We start from the raw sequence: 16,323 nt of genomic DNA, 5'->3' as shown, positions 1-16,323 counted from the left end.
TATTTCTGGTTCTTTCCTATTATCCTTGTCGTGGTCCATGTCTTGCTTCTATTCGTGATCCTTATTGTGGTACTTCTGGTTCTTTATTATTATCGTTCTCGTGCTCCATGTTGTCCTTCTTATCCTGGTCCTTATTGTGATACTTGTGTTTCTTTTTTATGATCCTTGTCGTGGTCCATATCGTGCTTCTTATCGTGATCCTTATTATGGTACTTCTGGTTCTTTTTTATGATCCTTGTCGTGGTCCATATCGTGCTTCTTATCGTGATCCTTATTGTGGTACTTCTGGTTCTTTCTTATTATCCTTGTCGTAGTCCATGTCTTTGCTTCTTATCGTGATCCTTATTGCGGTACTTCCGGTTCTTTCTTATTATCCTTGTCGTAGTCCATGTCTTTGCTTGTTATCATGATCCTTATTGTGGTACTTCTGGTTCTTTCTTATTATCCTTCTCGTAGTCCATGTCTTTGCTTGTTATCATGATCCTTATTGTGGTACTTCTGGTTCTTTCTTATTATCCTTGACGTGGTCCATGTCTTGCTTCTATTCGTGATCCTTATTGTGGTACTTCTGGTTCTTTATTATTTTCGTTCTCGTGCTCCATGTTGTCCTTATTATCCTGTTCCTTATTGTGATACTCGTGTTTCTTTTTTATGATCCTTGTCGTGGTCCATATCGTGCTTCTTATCGTGATCCTTATTGTGGTACTTGTGGTTCTTTATTATTATCGTTGTCGTGGTTCATGTCTTGCTTCTATTCGTGATCCTTATTGTGGTACTTCTGGTTCTTTATTATTATCGTTGTCGTTTTCCATGTTGTCCTTCTTATTCTGGTCCTTATTGTGATACTCGTGTTTCTTTTTTATGATCCTTGTCGTTGTCCATGTCGTGTTTCTTATCGTGATCCTTATTGTGGTACTTGTCGTGATCCTTTTCGTGGTCGTGTCGTTATCCTTTTTTTGTGTTTGTCGCTATCGTGGTCCTTATCATGGTTCTTGTTGTCTTTGCTGTGGTCCTTCATCGTGGCCCTTGTCTTTGTTGTAGTTCTCATCATGGTTCTTATTGTCTTTCTCCTGGTCCTTATCGCAGTCGTTTTCCTTATGTACAAATTATCGTGTGAGAAGAAATATACAGAGCCAGGTCCCATTTCTCTGACGAGTAGCCTAATAAACCCCAGGGTCCGGAGCCCCAAGCCTTTTGTGATCATCCGACGCTGACAGGTGGTCATCCTATGTCAGCTCCTGATAGAGATAGGTCCCATCCTCACACGAGTAGCCTGATAAGTCTCAGGGACTCGGAACTTCAAGCCCTTCCTATTAGCCCTAGATCAGCATCGGAAACCCGTACTATCCCCCAGTCTATTTTTACTATTGCAGGTGGTAGATGAAATGAGGTGAACGTGGAGAGTGTTGGTGGAATAGAAGAGGGAAACGGGAGTATACCGAGAAAATCTCTCTTTATAATCTGCTTTTCCATCACAAATTCCATCACGGCCTGACCAGGGATCGAACTCGAACCTCCTGGATGGTAGAACAGCGCGCTATCACTTGAACGACAATAACACTCAACTTACCAGTGCCGTCGCTTGGTGCGATGTTATTATTTTGTTGAATAAACATTCGGAGCTCGCAGATTCAAGCGTACCTCCAAGCCCACCGTGTCTATTGCGGCCGTACTCTTATGGGCTATACGCACAAAGAACCTGTTTAAACAGTTTACATTCGTCCATCTGTACAAATACACACACATTACCCACACGAAACTTTGTTCTATGAAATTTCTTTAAGAGAAATGTGATGTCATTTTGGAGACTAAATTGCTTTAAGTTTCAGAGTGTTGCGTCATATAGTGACATTAAACATTCCAAGTAATAACCCAAGGTTGATGAGCAAGTCGCATTAGTTTAGGCTATTGACGCAACAAGCGACTCTTCTTTGTGTAATATACGAACTTAATGCTTCTCCGTAAATCTTATGACCATAAGATGAACATGTCCATGAACTGTGAACCTATAAAAACTTCTTCAGTTCAAGAAACGCAAAGAATTTTTCAATAGCATCCATTGTCAAGTAGTGCAAGTATCTCGACACAATAAGCTGCGAAACTTACAGGCCTACAAGTGTACATGACAGATCACAGAAAGTAGAAATTTAAATACAGAAGTTTCCTTCTGCCTCGTACTTTCATTTTAACGTATTTACATAATAAAATATTCTCTATGTAAAGTGGGTAGTAGTACTGATCTTATCACCGGCTCCAATTTACTCTTGTCTTTGGTCGAAAGTATCAAACATTGAACCTCCAGGAAGTCGACGCTGAAAGTATTAAAAGTTTGACGAAAGTCTTGTTTTTTGTAAGGCTGACTTCGTTCTGGATTAGTATTCAACTGTATCTTGAATTCTGTTCTGCACAACCACAAATAAGGATCACACCCACATATTCATCGCTTGAAAAAATGTTCCAAAAATTATTTTGTCACAAAAATAACATTTTAATGTGTGAAAAATATTTCTTAGCAAAGAGATTGTCTAGAACAGGCATATCAATTGATGCCCACAGGAGCAAGCTCGCGCTTTAGAGCTCAGGAGAGCCTGAGCGCTTTACAGCGGAAAGGAAAGAGACAGACGAAAGAGGTGGTATATGCCACTTGGTCGAGCTATATTCAGGGATGGCCAGCACTGATTCAATGGATAAAGGAAAGACAACTAATTAAAACTGTATCCATGTTAATTTTTAGATTTGTCTGAGAAGTATAAGTGCGTTATAAGAATGTAAATTTTAATTTTAATGCTCATTTTTCACAAGTTTGATTTTTTTATTCAAAAGAAATATTTTCTCTACTTTTTTATAGGAAAATGAAATTTTCAGATATATGCCTATTTATTTAGTAGCCTAACAGAATGTTTTCGTAAATCTAATAAACCGTAAATACGTATTGCTAAAGATAGTGTATTGAAAATTTTGAAAATTTCGCATGGAAATTGTTTGTAAGGAAATGAATTAACAAAGCAACTACAGTTACATCATAAGCAAAAGATACGTCCCCATGTGTTGTAAAAATGTCAGCTCTATAGCTTCAGCACATTTCGAGAAAATAATTTAATATTCTGATGACAGGAAGTTGCTCACCAATATCACCTTAAAAGCATAATGCAGGGATGTCGAACAGCGCTCTCGAGCTGCGAACTGCAGAGCCTTCACTCCTCCCTTACCGTGCAACGGTTGAACACAGGTAGCAGGCAGTCCGGCCGAATGATCGTAAACAAAAACGAAACTGCGGCGGCTAGTACTTTGATAACTTTTTTTGCATCTTACCAATTGATTAGGAACTCAGTTTAGATTTGCACTTGATGAACTCTGATAAACAAAGAATGTAGCCTACATGAGGATGAATTAATGATGATAATGATAATGATAATAACCAGGGAACGGATTTATATGGACTAAAAATATATGAAATATGTAAATATATATGTAGTTATTTTTACCAAAATATGGAATTAAATATGGATTTTTACCAAAATATGGAATTAAATATGGACTTAAAATTATAAAAAAATGACTATGTACGTTAAATATTGGTACATTTTAATCAAACTAAACAAAAAATATAATGGACGTACCTTATCTTCCAATGTAGTTTCAACAAAACACAATTTTTATTGTCTGTTACCATAACAATAGGTTACAAACATTTCTTTCAAGTGCTGAAAAGTGAATCTTCTTCTATTGTCTCTGAGGATAGATTTATACTGACTAAAAGAGCGTTCGACGTCACAAGAAGTAACTGGTACATAATTCAATTTCACAATGTCTGCTGGGGATAAGTCCAAGTTAATCTTCACTGTTGATTCACCACTCATCACAGCAACAACCTTTTGTAGTTCTTCATATCCAGGGTTTTTTGAAAGTACAGTGTCCACCTTAGCTCTTACTGCATCTGCAACTTTACCTCTACCACGATTCAGTTGTTCCACAGTACTATTTATAATTTCAAAACTTTCAGATAGTGAAAGGTGCCTATTTTGGAGACTTTTGAGCGTTTTTATGATGCATGAAAATGTATGCTGAATGTGAGCTAAGTCATTCTTCACACTTATGTCACAGGTAACTGTTTTCGCAGTATCAATTGAGACTGCATCTTCAGAGTCCAATGCAAGGAGAACATTGTTAATAGAGTCTATATGTTCGGCATAATATTCAACTGCTTCTAGCCATGTACCCCATCTAGTTAAAATTGGCTTTGGTGGCAATGGAATTTCAGGGTACATTTCTTTCAACACGTTAACTCTACTGGGAGCTTTGAGAAATACTTTTTTCACTGATGAAATCAACAAATCTACTTTAGGGAAATTGTCTCTGACCACTTCTGCCACACGATGAAATGCATGCGCCACACAAGTAAAATGAGTCAATTTAGGATATACAACAGATAATGCTTGTCCAGCTTTGACCATGTAAGGGGCAGCATCGCTAATAAAGAATAACACATTATCGTACATAATACCCTTTGGCCACAGGATACCCATAGCTTCGTTGAACAGTTTAACTATAGTTTTGTTATTGCACTTTTCTAGAACATCGCAATGTAAAAGAATTCGTTCAGAATATTGTTCACTTAACAAACCGATAACTACATTACCAACAAGTCTACCTTCTTTGTCGGGAGTCTCATCAATGGAAACCCAAATTGAACTATCTTTAATTTCATCTCTTATCTTCTGTATTGTCTCATCGTAGATGGATGGAGCATACGTCTTCCTAAGTGTTGACTCATCCGGGATTGTATGTTGAGTATATTTTTCAAGGAATTCCCTGAAGACCTTATTCTTTAGTTTGTAGAGAGGAATATCAGCAGAGATGAGAGAACGGCACAGGTCTTTGTTAAACTCAGATCTTACATTCGATGTTGTTGGTTGTGTTAAAAACAATTGTCTCTGCTTGGAATTTAGTTGTTTGTTGGCCTGATGTTTACTAGTTGTAATGTGTTGTTGCACCAGGAACTTTTGTGTAGATGATACTGCACACTGACACAAATTACAAAATAATATTTTATTGTCAGTTGATAAACCATCTTCTTTAAATTCTGAAATGTAACTTGTTAGTTTTGATTTTAAATTGACTGAATGACGTACTTTTGGCATATTTACCGTCTTTATAATATGATTTACAAAACTGAACCTATGTGTACTCTGACTGGCATTTAACTGTTGAGCTGCACAACTGAAGTCTGTTAAAAATTTTAAATTAAATTAATACAGTTTTGTAACTTACTTTCCCATTGTTGATAGGACTGCTAATTTTCAAATAACTCTGATGTTAAAGGGATTACTGAACATGTGTTTAAATCTCTATTGTTGAAATGTATTTTTAAAAGTTAATGGAATTTTGTTTTGTTTTATTGTTAAACCTAATATAATATGGACTGTTTTATATGAAATATGGAAAATATATGGAAATTAACGAAAATATGTACTAAACTCTAAAATATGGAAAAATATGGAAAATAAAAGTAGGATTTTTCAACCCTACACATTGTGAAACATAAAGATAATGCAAAATATAAATTATATTAGCTTTATAAGTAAATATGTATTTACATATAAATCCTTTCCCTGAATTAATAACAATAACAATAATAATAATAATAATAATAATAATAATAATAATAATAATAATAATAATAATAATAATAATAATAGAGTTTTATCTACCGGGTCATTCCATGAATGTTGTTCGTTAGTGACGGAAATAAATCTTAATAATAATGTTGTCAATATCATGTTTAAAATATCACCTTTGTGTGTATGTGTTGTAGCAGTGCAACTTCAAGTTCAGAAACGTAAACTGTTTTAATGTACAAAATTAATTACTTTTAGCATGACTTGAAATTTGTTCATAGTTTTTGTTACAGATTCAAAAATATTTCCTCGAATTCGATCCTTTAGTGAAATGACATCTACAAGATCCCCATTAACATTGAAATCTGAATCGACACTCCTTATGAATATACTGTAGCTAGCTGCGCCGTATCTTTCCGGTCGGCACTTTCATCAACAGCTATAGTGAGTAATAAGTGAAAGTTTTCATTCTTGCTATCAGTTGTTCCTCCAATTTATCTCCCATTTATGATACGCGCTCTGCAACAATATTACGAGACAAACATATAGATTTAAAATCATTAACGTATTCCGGACATATCCCTTTTGGAACAGCTATGAAACAGCCTTTCACAAATTCGCCGTCAGTACATAGCTTTGAAGCCGTTGCAATAATTTCATAAATTTTGTAGCTAGCACGAACCAAGATTTTTCTACTAACACCCGATGATGATGGAAGGTTTTATGAATTCAATCTTGATTTTAATTCTTGTACAGCCTTTTCACGAGCGAAACCGGATAACTTTTCTGGTCCATAAGCTTCAGCATGACGTGTAGAATTAAAATGCCTTTTAATATTATGATGGCTAATGTATCCAAGGTCTTTTCTGCATATTAAGCAATGTGCCTTTTCGTCCTTCAAGATAAATAAATATTTATCTATCCACTCACTATTGAATCGTCGTTCCATATCCATACCAGCGTCCAGAGTTGATAAACACACTGCGTACAGAACAATGCTACAGCGAGCTGACTGACTGTCGTTTCAGCTCAGCTACGGTAGGAAACAGTATTAATCGTTTCACAGTTTGAGAGCGCTGTTCGACATCCCTGGCATAATGCGATAAGAGTTTTGTTATGGAATATTAGCTACACTTAAAACATAAACAGGTCTAGGTAACTTTGCTTTGTACTATAATATTGTTTTGATTAGCTTATTGATTACTTTTATAAGGTTAAAGCAGTGATGTCAAACCAAGCGCATTTTTCTGACCTTGACTTCGTGCGCGGGCAGCAAGCGATAAGTATGGAAAGAGGAAGGATTGTGTATATGAATAAGCAACCTGTTGGATTAAGAAAACAGTGGCGCACAAACTTCAAACGGAACGTGAAATTTTATGTCGTTATTTTTATATGGCTTCTTTCTGCTTAATATTATCTATATTGTCGTAAAACAAAAGTACTAACACTGATTTCTTAATATTGCACTTGTGTTTTAAATGTTAATAGCATAAAGGAGAGTTAAGAAGGAATATTCACTTAAATTCCATAGTAGTATAATTATACTGTATTAAGTGGATGAAACACATCATCCATAAAGAAAGTGATATTCCAAGGAAAGACATTGAGTATGACATGATACGTTGGAATTGATATTGATGGTGTCTTTAGTCGTACAAAAGTAATCAATAAACTAATCAAAACAATATTACAGTACAAAGCAAAGTTACCCAGGTACTGTATGTGTTTTAAGTGTAACTAATATTACGTAACAAAACTCTTATTGCATTATGCTTTTAAGATAATATTTGTGAGCAACGTCCTATCATCAGAATATTAAATTATTTTCTGGAAATCTGCTGAAGCTATAGAGCTGACATTTATACAACATATGGGCACGTATCTTTTGCTTATGATGTAACAGTAGTTGCTTTATTAATTAATTTCCTTACAAACAATTTTCATGTGAATATTTTCAAAATTTTCAATACACTAACTTCAGTAATTCGTATATATGGTATATTAGCTTTACGAAAGCATTCTGTAAGGCTACTAAATAAATAGGACTATACCTGAAAATTTCACTTTTCTATACGAAAAGTTGAGAAAATATTTCTTTCGAATAAAAAAAATCAAACTTGTGAAAAATGAGCATTAAAATTAAAATTTACATTCTTATAATGCACTTACACTTCTCAGGCAAATCTAAAAATTAATCTGGATACAGTTTTAATAACTTCTCTTCCCTTTATCTATTGAATCAGTGCTGGCTATCCCTGAATATAGCGTCGACCTGGTTGGCAAGTTGGTATAGCGCTGGCCTCCTATGCCCAAGGTTGTGGGTTCGATCCCGGGCCAGGTCGATGGCATTTAAGTGTGCTTAAATGCGACAGGCTTATGTCAGTAGATTTACTGGCATGTAAAAGAACTCCTGCGGGACAAAATTCCGGCACATCCGGCGACGCTGATATAACCTCTGCAGTTGCGAGCGTCGTTAAATAAAACATAACATAACCCTGAATATAGATCGACCAAGCGGCATATACTACCTCTTTCGTCTGTCTCTTTCCTTTCCTTTGTAAAGCGCTCAGGCTCTCCTGAGCTTTAAAGCGCGCGCTTGCTCCTATGGGCATCAATTGATATGTCTGGGCTAAAGGCACCATCAATATAAATTCCAAATTATCATGTCATACTCAGTCTCTTTTTTTGGGATATCACTTTCTTTATGAATAATGTGTTTCATCCATTTAGTACAGTATAGTTGTACTACTATGGAATTTATGTGAATTTTTCTTCTTAACTCTTTATTATGTTATTAATATTTAACACACAACTGCAATATTAAGAAATTGGTATTAGTACTTTTGTTTTACAAACAGTATAGATAATATTAAACAGAAAGAAGGCATATAAAAATAACGACATAAAATTTCACGTTCCGTCTGAAGTTTGTGCACTACTGTTTTCTTAATCCAACAGGTTGCTTATTCATATACACAATCCTTTCTCTTTCCATACTTAGCACTTGATTCCCACGCACGACGTCAAGGTCAAAAAAATGCGCTTGCTTTGACATCACTGAACTATATCTTGAATTCTGTTCTGCACTCTCCACAAATAGGGATCACACCCACAAATGTTCCGAAAATTATTTTGTTATAAAAATAACATTTTAATGTATGAAAAATATTTCTTAGCAAAGAGATTGTTTAGAATAACACTGGGCAAAGAGATTAAATTAAATTATTTGGAATCATCTCTATAATGTTCCACAATAATTGCATTATAATAGTATGTCTATAATCGCTTGTGTATATTTAATGCATATTATGTCATTTATCTTTGCATCCTGTACATATTCGGACTGCAGTCAGAACATTTGTTATTGTAAACATTCAAGGTGTGTCTCGAAATTAAAAATCTGCTTGTACACAAATTGCTATTATTAAAGCATTAAATTTGCAAGATGGCATTCATCGAATTCAGATTGCTAACTTGCCGAGGTATGCGCGATGGGGACATTATAATATCAAGTGGTAGAACGTCATAGCGTCTACTTCACAAAGGTCACGTGACCGTGACTGTCACTGTTGAATGCAATAGATTCGCAAACACAGAAGCAGTCATAAAGTTCCCTTCTTGACGACGGCAAACATGAAAAACATTTCTACGAGTGTTGTAGTGTGAGTGTTCACTATGCAAGGACTGGAAAGGCTGAAGACCAAACTGTGCTCGAACGATGTTATTCCACAGTGTAACAGAACTCCATTTCAGTGTTCAGAAAATTCTAATGGAATTTTGTAAGTACAATAACGCAATATTCGTAATAATAATTTACTTTTCGAATAACTCGTGTATAAACTAATGGGGAAATAGATGTATGAATATTTCAAATTAACGAACGAGTAATTTAGTGAATCTATAGAATTGAAGTGATGTAAGTGTACAGATTAAAGGGACAATAGAATGCATTAAATTAAATTAAATACCTATTGTGCGTTTTGTAAGTAACTGCATGCTTAATTATAAAATTATGCTCAAAGTCTACGTGATTTGGCAACAATGCTTCGCTGGCTCACCTACGAAAACATCACAGAAAAAACATACTCCGTGTACTCGTAAATAGCAGCTTTCCGTTCCTTAGCCACCGCAGCAGGGTTGCCAGATTTCCTAATGACATGAAATGACTACAAACGTTAATCTTTTTTATTTCGTTTACAAGAAAACCGCCAATTTTATTGAAAAACTTTAAAGGGATAAATCATTCCTTATCAGTTTCTCTAATGATAAGAATAAACAACAGAATCGTATCGATAATATTTATCAAGTAAAACAGTGTTAACATTTTTTTTTCTGAGAAAAATATTTATTTGTGACTAATATGGTATTTAATGTTTTGTTCTACTTTATCGAAGCAATAACCTGTTAAAATTTTGCACAGTTATATTACTTCCGCTCTACGTGAAGGGAAAATGACAAATGAAAATATGGGGAAATAAAAATGAAAACAGTGGTTCTCAAACTGTGCGTCGTGGCAGCCCTCAAGTCAACTCTTACAGACGCTGCAGGTTTAGTTCATAGCAACAGAGGACTTGAAATACAGTCAACTCTGGATATAGTGAACTCGGTTATAGTGAACATTCGGCTATAGTGAACCTAAATCGTTGGTCCCGACCCGCATACATTAAAAAGTACATTAATATTTCCGTTTATATTGAACCCTCGCTTCAGTTATAGTGAACCTTGTATCCTGACAAATTCTTATTTGAAGTCAGACCTTCTTGTATAAAACTGAAAGAATGTATTGAGAACAACATTCTAAGTTTCTTACTCCTTTAGTCAAAGGACAGAGGTAGGATTAGTGATTCCTAGACAATGGGCTGTAATGTAAATCCAGGTGACGCTTGACGACGATCTTGCCTCACTCCACAGTGGAAAGGGTTGCCATTCTATTCTCAGGCACACTACTCTACTGTTATTTCTAATCCTCCACTGTCAAAGGGTTGTCTTTTGTTATCAGAAACATTTTTATAATGATAGGTAGCATCAAAACAACGGAAAATGAAATTGCCTTCTTTTATTAAAAGGGATGGACATTGTGTCCAGAGCATAAATGAAGGTAAGATTTCGATAGCTTTCAAACTCCATCAAGCCTCTCCCAGTTTCCATTGACCCGGGAAATTCCAAGGCTGAGTACGCAGTCACACCATAACAGCGTTTGTCATTTCTACCTGATCGTCTGTTTCTAGTGTTCCAACAGTGAATGTACTGTATAAAAATGTCGAAGCGTAAAGTGTTTTCTTTGGAAGATAAGGCGAATATTATAAGTGACATTGAACGTGGTTTTTCGCAAACGGATGTGGGTCGATAGCATAGTTTAAGTAAATCAACTGTGAGTAACAGTGTAATCCATTCCACAAAAATTAAATGTTTTATTTTCTTGTTCACAATTTCAATTCATTTCTGTCATTTAAGGTTAGGGGAGAGACACTTCGGATATAGCGAACCTCGGATATAGTGAACGAAATATGCAAGTTCGAAGAGGTTTACTATATCCAGAGTTGACTGTACTTAAATACCGATATACTTATTCATTTATCAATTTATGTAATTATTCATTTCACTGATTAACTTTATAACTTCTTTACTATGTTAACTTTTTTTGGAAATCACCTAGCTAACTAGTTTCTAAGTGATATTTTTCATTGTCCGAAGCATAGTGAAGGTCCCGAGTTGTCTTCTAGTTTCCTGTTGTGGAGGGGTGTGTTTATGTGAACAGTTGACTGTACTTAAATACCGATATTCGTGTATTAATTATTTTACTTATATACTTATTCATTTATCAATTTATGTAATTATTCATTTCACTGATTAACTTTATAACTTCTTTACTATGTTGTCCACACCTGTGGAGTAACGGTCAGCGCGTCTGGCCGGGAAACCAGGTGGCCCGGGTTCGAATCCCGGTCGGGACAAGTTACCTGGTTGAGGTTTTTTCCGGGGTTTTCCCTCAACCCAATACAAGCAAATGGTGGGTAACTTTCGGTGCTGGACCCTGGACTCATTTCACCGGCATTATCACCTTCATTTCATTCAGAGCTAAATAACCTCAGATGCTGATACAGCGTCGTAAAATAACCCAATAAAAAATTACTAAGTTAACTTTTTTTGGAAATCGCCTAGCTAACTGGTTTCTAAGTGATATTCTTCATTGTCCGAAGCTTAGTGAAGGTCCCGTGCTGTCTTCTAGTTTTCTGTTGTGGTGGGGTGTGTTTATGTGAACCAGAAGATAGAGCGGGACCTTCACTAGACTTTGGATAATGAAGATATCACTTCGAAACTAGTCAGCCAGGTAATTTCGTAAGAAGTTAACACAGTAAAGAAATTGTAAAGTTAATAAGTGATTATGTTATAAGTGTTAAAAGTGTATATAAGAGAACAATGAAGAATTATTCAATTTTCTGTTCCGTCTCACTGTGATCTACGGTGTCATGCTTTCGACTAGCTTTACGGAATGAGTGTTGGTTCGCGTCCTCATGGGGAAGGAATTTTCTCATGAAATTTCGGCCAGTGTATGGAACCGATGCCCACCCAGCAACGTGATGAATTTGCGGAGCTACACTTAGTAGCGATATCAGGTTTCGCAAGCCAGTTCTAATGACCGTGGACATAATCGTACTAACCACACGTTATTCCCGTACTGATTGGATTATCGTTTACTTCTGAGGCATGTGGACTGTAGACTGCAATCCACTGGTGGGTCTTGGCTCTCCATGGGCCGTCGCGCAATGGATCTTTTTGTATTCATTTTCCTATTTATCATAACATAACAAATACATTGCTACAGCAGTGCCAGAAACGTTTATAATTTCTTATTAGTACCAGTGTATAGACCATTTGTTATCTCGTGAAACCGAATTGTTGCGTGCGCAATAGCATATAGTAAGAACCTTATGGTGGGGATAAGTGAGCTCGCTTGCTACGAGTAGAAGCGTAGGGAGGGAGGGAGCTTCTCAGTCCACATTCTTCTTCCCCTGGCTCGCAGATAAGTTGTTTCACGACAATGAGCTCTATACTAAACTGGAGGCACCACTACAATGCTCTTTCCTGTCTGAAAACGTGACTGTAGCTGTCATGTTGGAGAGGGTATTGCTCTCTCTTTAATGTGTTTCAATGAGTCTTTCGTGAGATTGATATTGCACATGCGCAGTAAGCAATAAAAATACCGTTAGTGTAAGATACCATTCACTGCAAGAGAGACAAGGAGCAAACTATGTTAGAAATAGATAGCAAAACCCTCTGGCGCTCAGCATTCGGTCACGCTTTTAAAGCATTGAGTAGTGCCTCCAGTTTAGTATAGAGCTCACTGTTTCACTAGATAGCGAATAGCCTATAGCTTCCTTCAGATGCAGACTATTCAAGTAGACAATAATTAACTTATAATAAGTAAGCCTATTGCAGTTATTCGGTTTTTTTCCTGTTGGTCACATTATTGTTGTTTAGGCAGGTTGAAATCTCCATAAGAGACACCAATAAGGCATCTCTAATGAGGCAACTAAGCCAAGAGATAATTCTGTTCCCCTCTTCCTCCATTATATACATATCTGACAAGTAATATAGCTTACTAAACAGATTTGACATGTATGCAATTATTGTTCTTCCTCTGACACATGTCAAATGAGATGTAAGAGATGTACTGTCTGTACATATCAGCCAGAACCGCAATAAGAGATATTGATCAGATTATATTGTGTTTACCTGTTTGCACTTTCGGCTACATCAGTAATCTCTTTAATGCTATTGTCCATTGGCTTTTATTTATCGATGCCTGTCGACTCTCCGTCTTCGTCAGTAGTCGATTATTTGCAATCAGTTATTTAACGACCCTATACGTATTAACTACATTGCGTCGGTGGAATTTTGATTGCGAAATGGAATTTCGACTAGATGAGTCTGAGGATTTGCCATAAAATTGTCTGAATTCGCCTTATAGTGAGGAAAATTTCGGGAAATCCAACCAGATAATTCAAGCGAAATTTTAACCCATGCTTGATCAACTCTCCGAGCAAGAATTCCATTACCCAGTGGTTTACCGACGTGAGTGTTTTATAGTTAAAGCCCTTTACAAAACGTAAAGAAAGAAATAAAATAACGAATGGTATTGAGTTTTGTCATTTTCATCACAAGTAAATGACCATAAAAATTATTATTATTATTATTATTATTATTATTATTATTATTATTATTATTATTATTATTATTTCAAGAGATGTCGCTTAGTAGGGCGTCGTTCGAAAAATGACATGGGAAGTAACTTCCCAGTAGTGACTCAGCACCTCAACGTTCGGCAATATACACATTACATTACACATGTAATTTATTGACTTACCTTGAAAATGCTGAAACTGTTGACTGCTGGAAATACAGCATGACACTTTCCGTAAGACTTCTTCGAAATATACAGTACATATCACGAATGAAGATTTCCTATTCTAATCTAAATGCATTGCCACGAACTGAACTGGACTGTACTAAATGGAAGTCAGCTGTATACTAATTAGAATCCAGCGGAACGAGTACGCGGGCACAAAACAAGAGATAAATCTGGCCCAGCCTGGCTCGGTAGATTACATGCATCTCCTTCCAAGACTGGCTGACCGAGCCTAAAATATCATGTTTGAATCCAGTGTTCGGTGTGAGTCGGCTGCTTCTTACGGGCACTAGTCAATTATAACCTCATTTAGGCTACAGATTACGTTTAGAAAGTAACATACCTACTGATTAACTGGGCTGGTTGATTTCACGAGGGCTGGACCCGGGTCGAATTCTTGCACTTAGGCCGTTTAGGCCCATTGTATGCCCTATATGTAATGATTAGAGATCAGAATCTTAGCCACTACTCTTTGAAGTTAAGTCAGTACGGAGTTTGTGCATTGAACCAAATGACATGACGAAGAGTATTGGCTTGCGGCATCATGACAACCACAACACACACATAAAAGAATGATTTCAAGAGTAGGGCTATGTTGTGTATTACAATAGAATAAACATAACCTTTACTGTGAATTTTTAAATTAAAATGTTACTGTTTCACAGGCACTACTCTTAGTGAAATGTTTAAGCCTGTATTACAACAATCTTTGATGTAAAATGTTAACGTAAAACGTTATTGCATCTGAGACACTACTCTTAACAACATGTTTAAGCCTATATATTTTTACGTGGTTATTTAACGAAGCTGTATCAACTACTAGGTTATTTAGCGTCAATGGGATTTGTGATGGAGAGATGAGACCGATAATTCGCCATAGATTACCTGAGATTCGCCTTACGATAGGGAAAACCTCGTAAAAAACCAACCAGGTAATCAGCCCAAGAGGGAATCGAACTCACGCCCGAGAGCATCTCCTAATCGGCAGCCAAGCACCTTAGCCGACTAAGCTACGCTGGCGACTTTAAGCCTATTATTACAATAACCTTGTATGTATCACTGCCCATTTGGTGTAAATAAATAAATACATACATACACACACATACATACATACATACATACATACATACATACATACATACATACATACATACATACATACATACATACATACATACATAAATTAGAACTGAAAATGTTAGTTTCATAGATATTTACAAATGGACAAAGTAATGGACGAATAAATGGACAAAGGAATGGACGAGCGACTGAACAACGAAATGAACGAAGGAATGGACAAAAGAATGAACGAACGACAGTGAACAATGAAATGGACGAACGAATGGACTAAAGAATGGACAAATAAATGAAAGAACGATCGAACAACGAAATGAACTAAAAATTGGACGAAGGAAGGAATAAACGAATGAAAGGACGAAGGAATGAATGAAGGAATGAATGTATGAGTGGACAAAGGAATGATCGAACGAATGGATAAAGGAATGAACGAACTAACGAATACAAAGAAATGGACGGGCGAACGAATAAATAAAGAAAAGAAGGAGCAATTGAATGTATAAAAAAACAGAGAGAATAAATTAATGAAAGAGATTATGGTTAGTTAGATGGACGGACAGACAAAAACATTATACTGAAGGAGGGAAGCAATTAAAGAGAAGAGCAAGGATATAAATTAATTTTATTTATTTTTTTTAGTGTTGCTCTAACTCGACAGACTTCAGTGAACGACGATGAGTAGTATACAGAAAGATAAAGATTATTATTATTATTATTATTATTATTATTACTATTATTATTATTATTATTATTATTATTATTATTACTATCATTATTATTATTATTATTATTATTATTATTATTATTATTATTATTATTATTATTATTATTATTAGGAGACTAAGAAGGAATTCGGATAGAGCCAATTATGGCCAATGTAGATACTCGTACAATAAATAAGCCCCAACTATTGGGGAACGATTGTGATAAATCTTTCCCGATGAGATTGGTTTCAGAATTATTATTTCTGCACCTTCCTAGTACTAAATCAGGACGGTATTTTGGTTTAAATATGTTAATAAAGTATATCAATAGTTCATAATTGATCACTTCAACAATAGCGTTCTAAATAAGCATAATGATATTTTCGCCTATATCAGTTCGAACTTGTCGGTAAAGTGGACGAGCTGGTGCAGACTTCAGGGCAGGACTCTTTCGAGCTCATCTGGAACTGCATGAGCACTACCAGGTACGTCACCATGGCAGACATCAGCTGGA

At 35.8% G+C, this 16,323-nt stretch overlaps 1 protein-coding gene across 2 annotated transcripts in view; it reads left to right on the top strand.

Annotated features, from left to right (window-relative positions):
- Positions 1 to 9,201: 9,201 nt before the first annotated feature.
- The window catches only part of LOC138701578 (gustatory and odorant receptor 63a-like), a 91,539-nt gene continuing 84,417 nt past the window's right edge, over positions 9,202 to 16,323 (top strand). The window contains exon 1 of one of the 2 annotated variants that reach the window (XM_069828612.1): positions 9,202 to 9,397. In XM_069828612.1, the coding sequence (XP_069684713.1) occupies positions 9,294 to 9,397 (104 nt within the window). In that variant the 5' untranslated portion in view covers positions 9,202 to 9,293. The remainder of the gene's footprint in view (positions 9,398 to 16,323) is intronic. The other variant, XM_069828621.1, reaches the window with a different exon arrangement.

This window comes from Periplaneta americana, chromosome 1, assembly GCF_040183065.1.
Source record: "Periplaneta americana isolate PAMFEO1 chromosome 1, P.americana_PAMFEO1_priV1, whole genome shotgun sequence".
Classification (NCBI taxonomy): domain Eukaryota; kingdom Metazoa; phylum Arthropoda; class Insecta; order Blattodea; family Blattidae; genus Periplaneta; species Periplaneta americana.
Note: the sequence above shows the minus strand (reverse complement) of the source record. Positions and strands in the feature narration are given on the sequence as shown.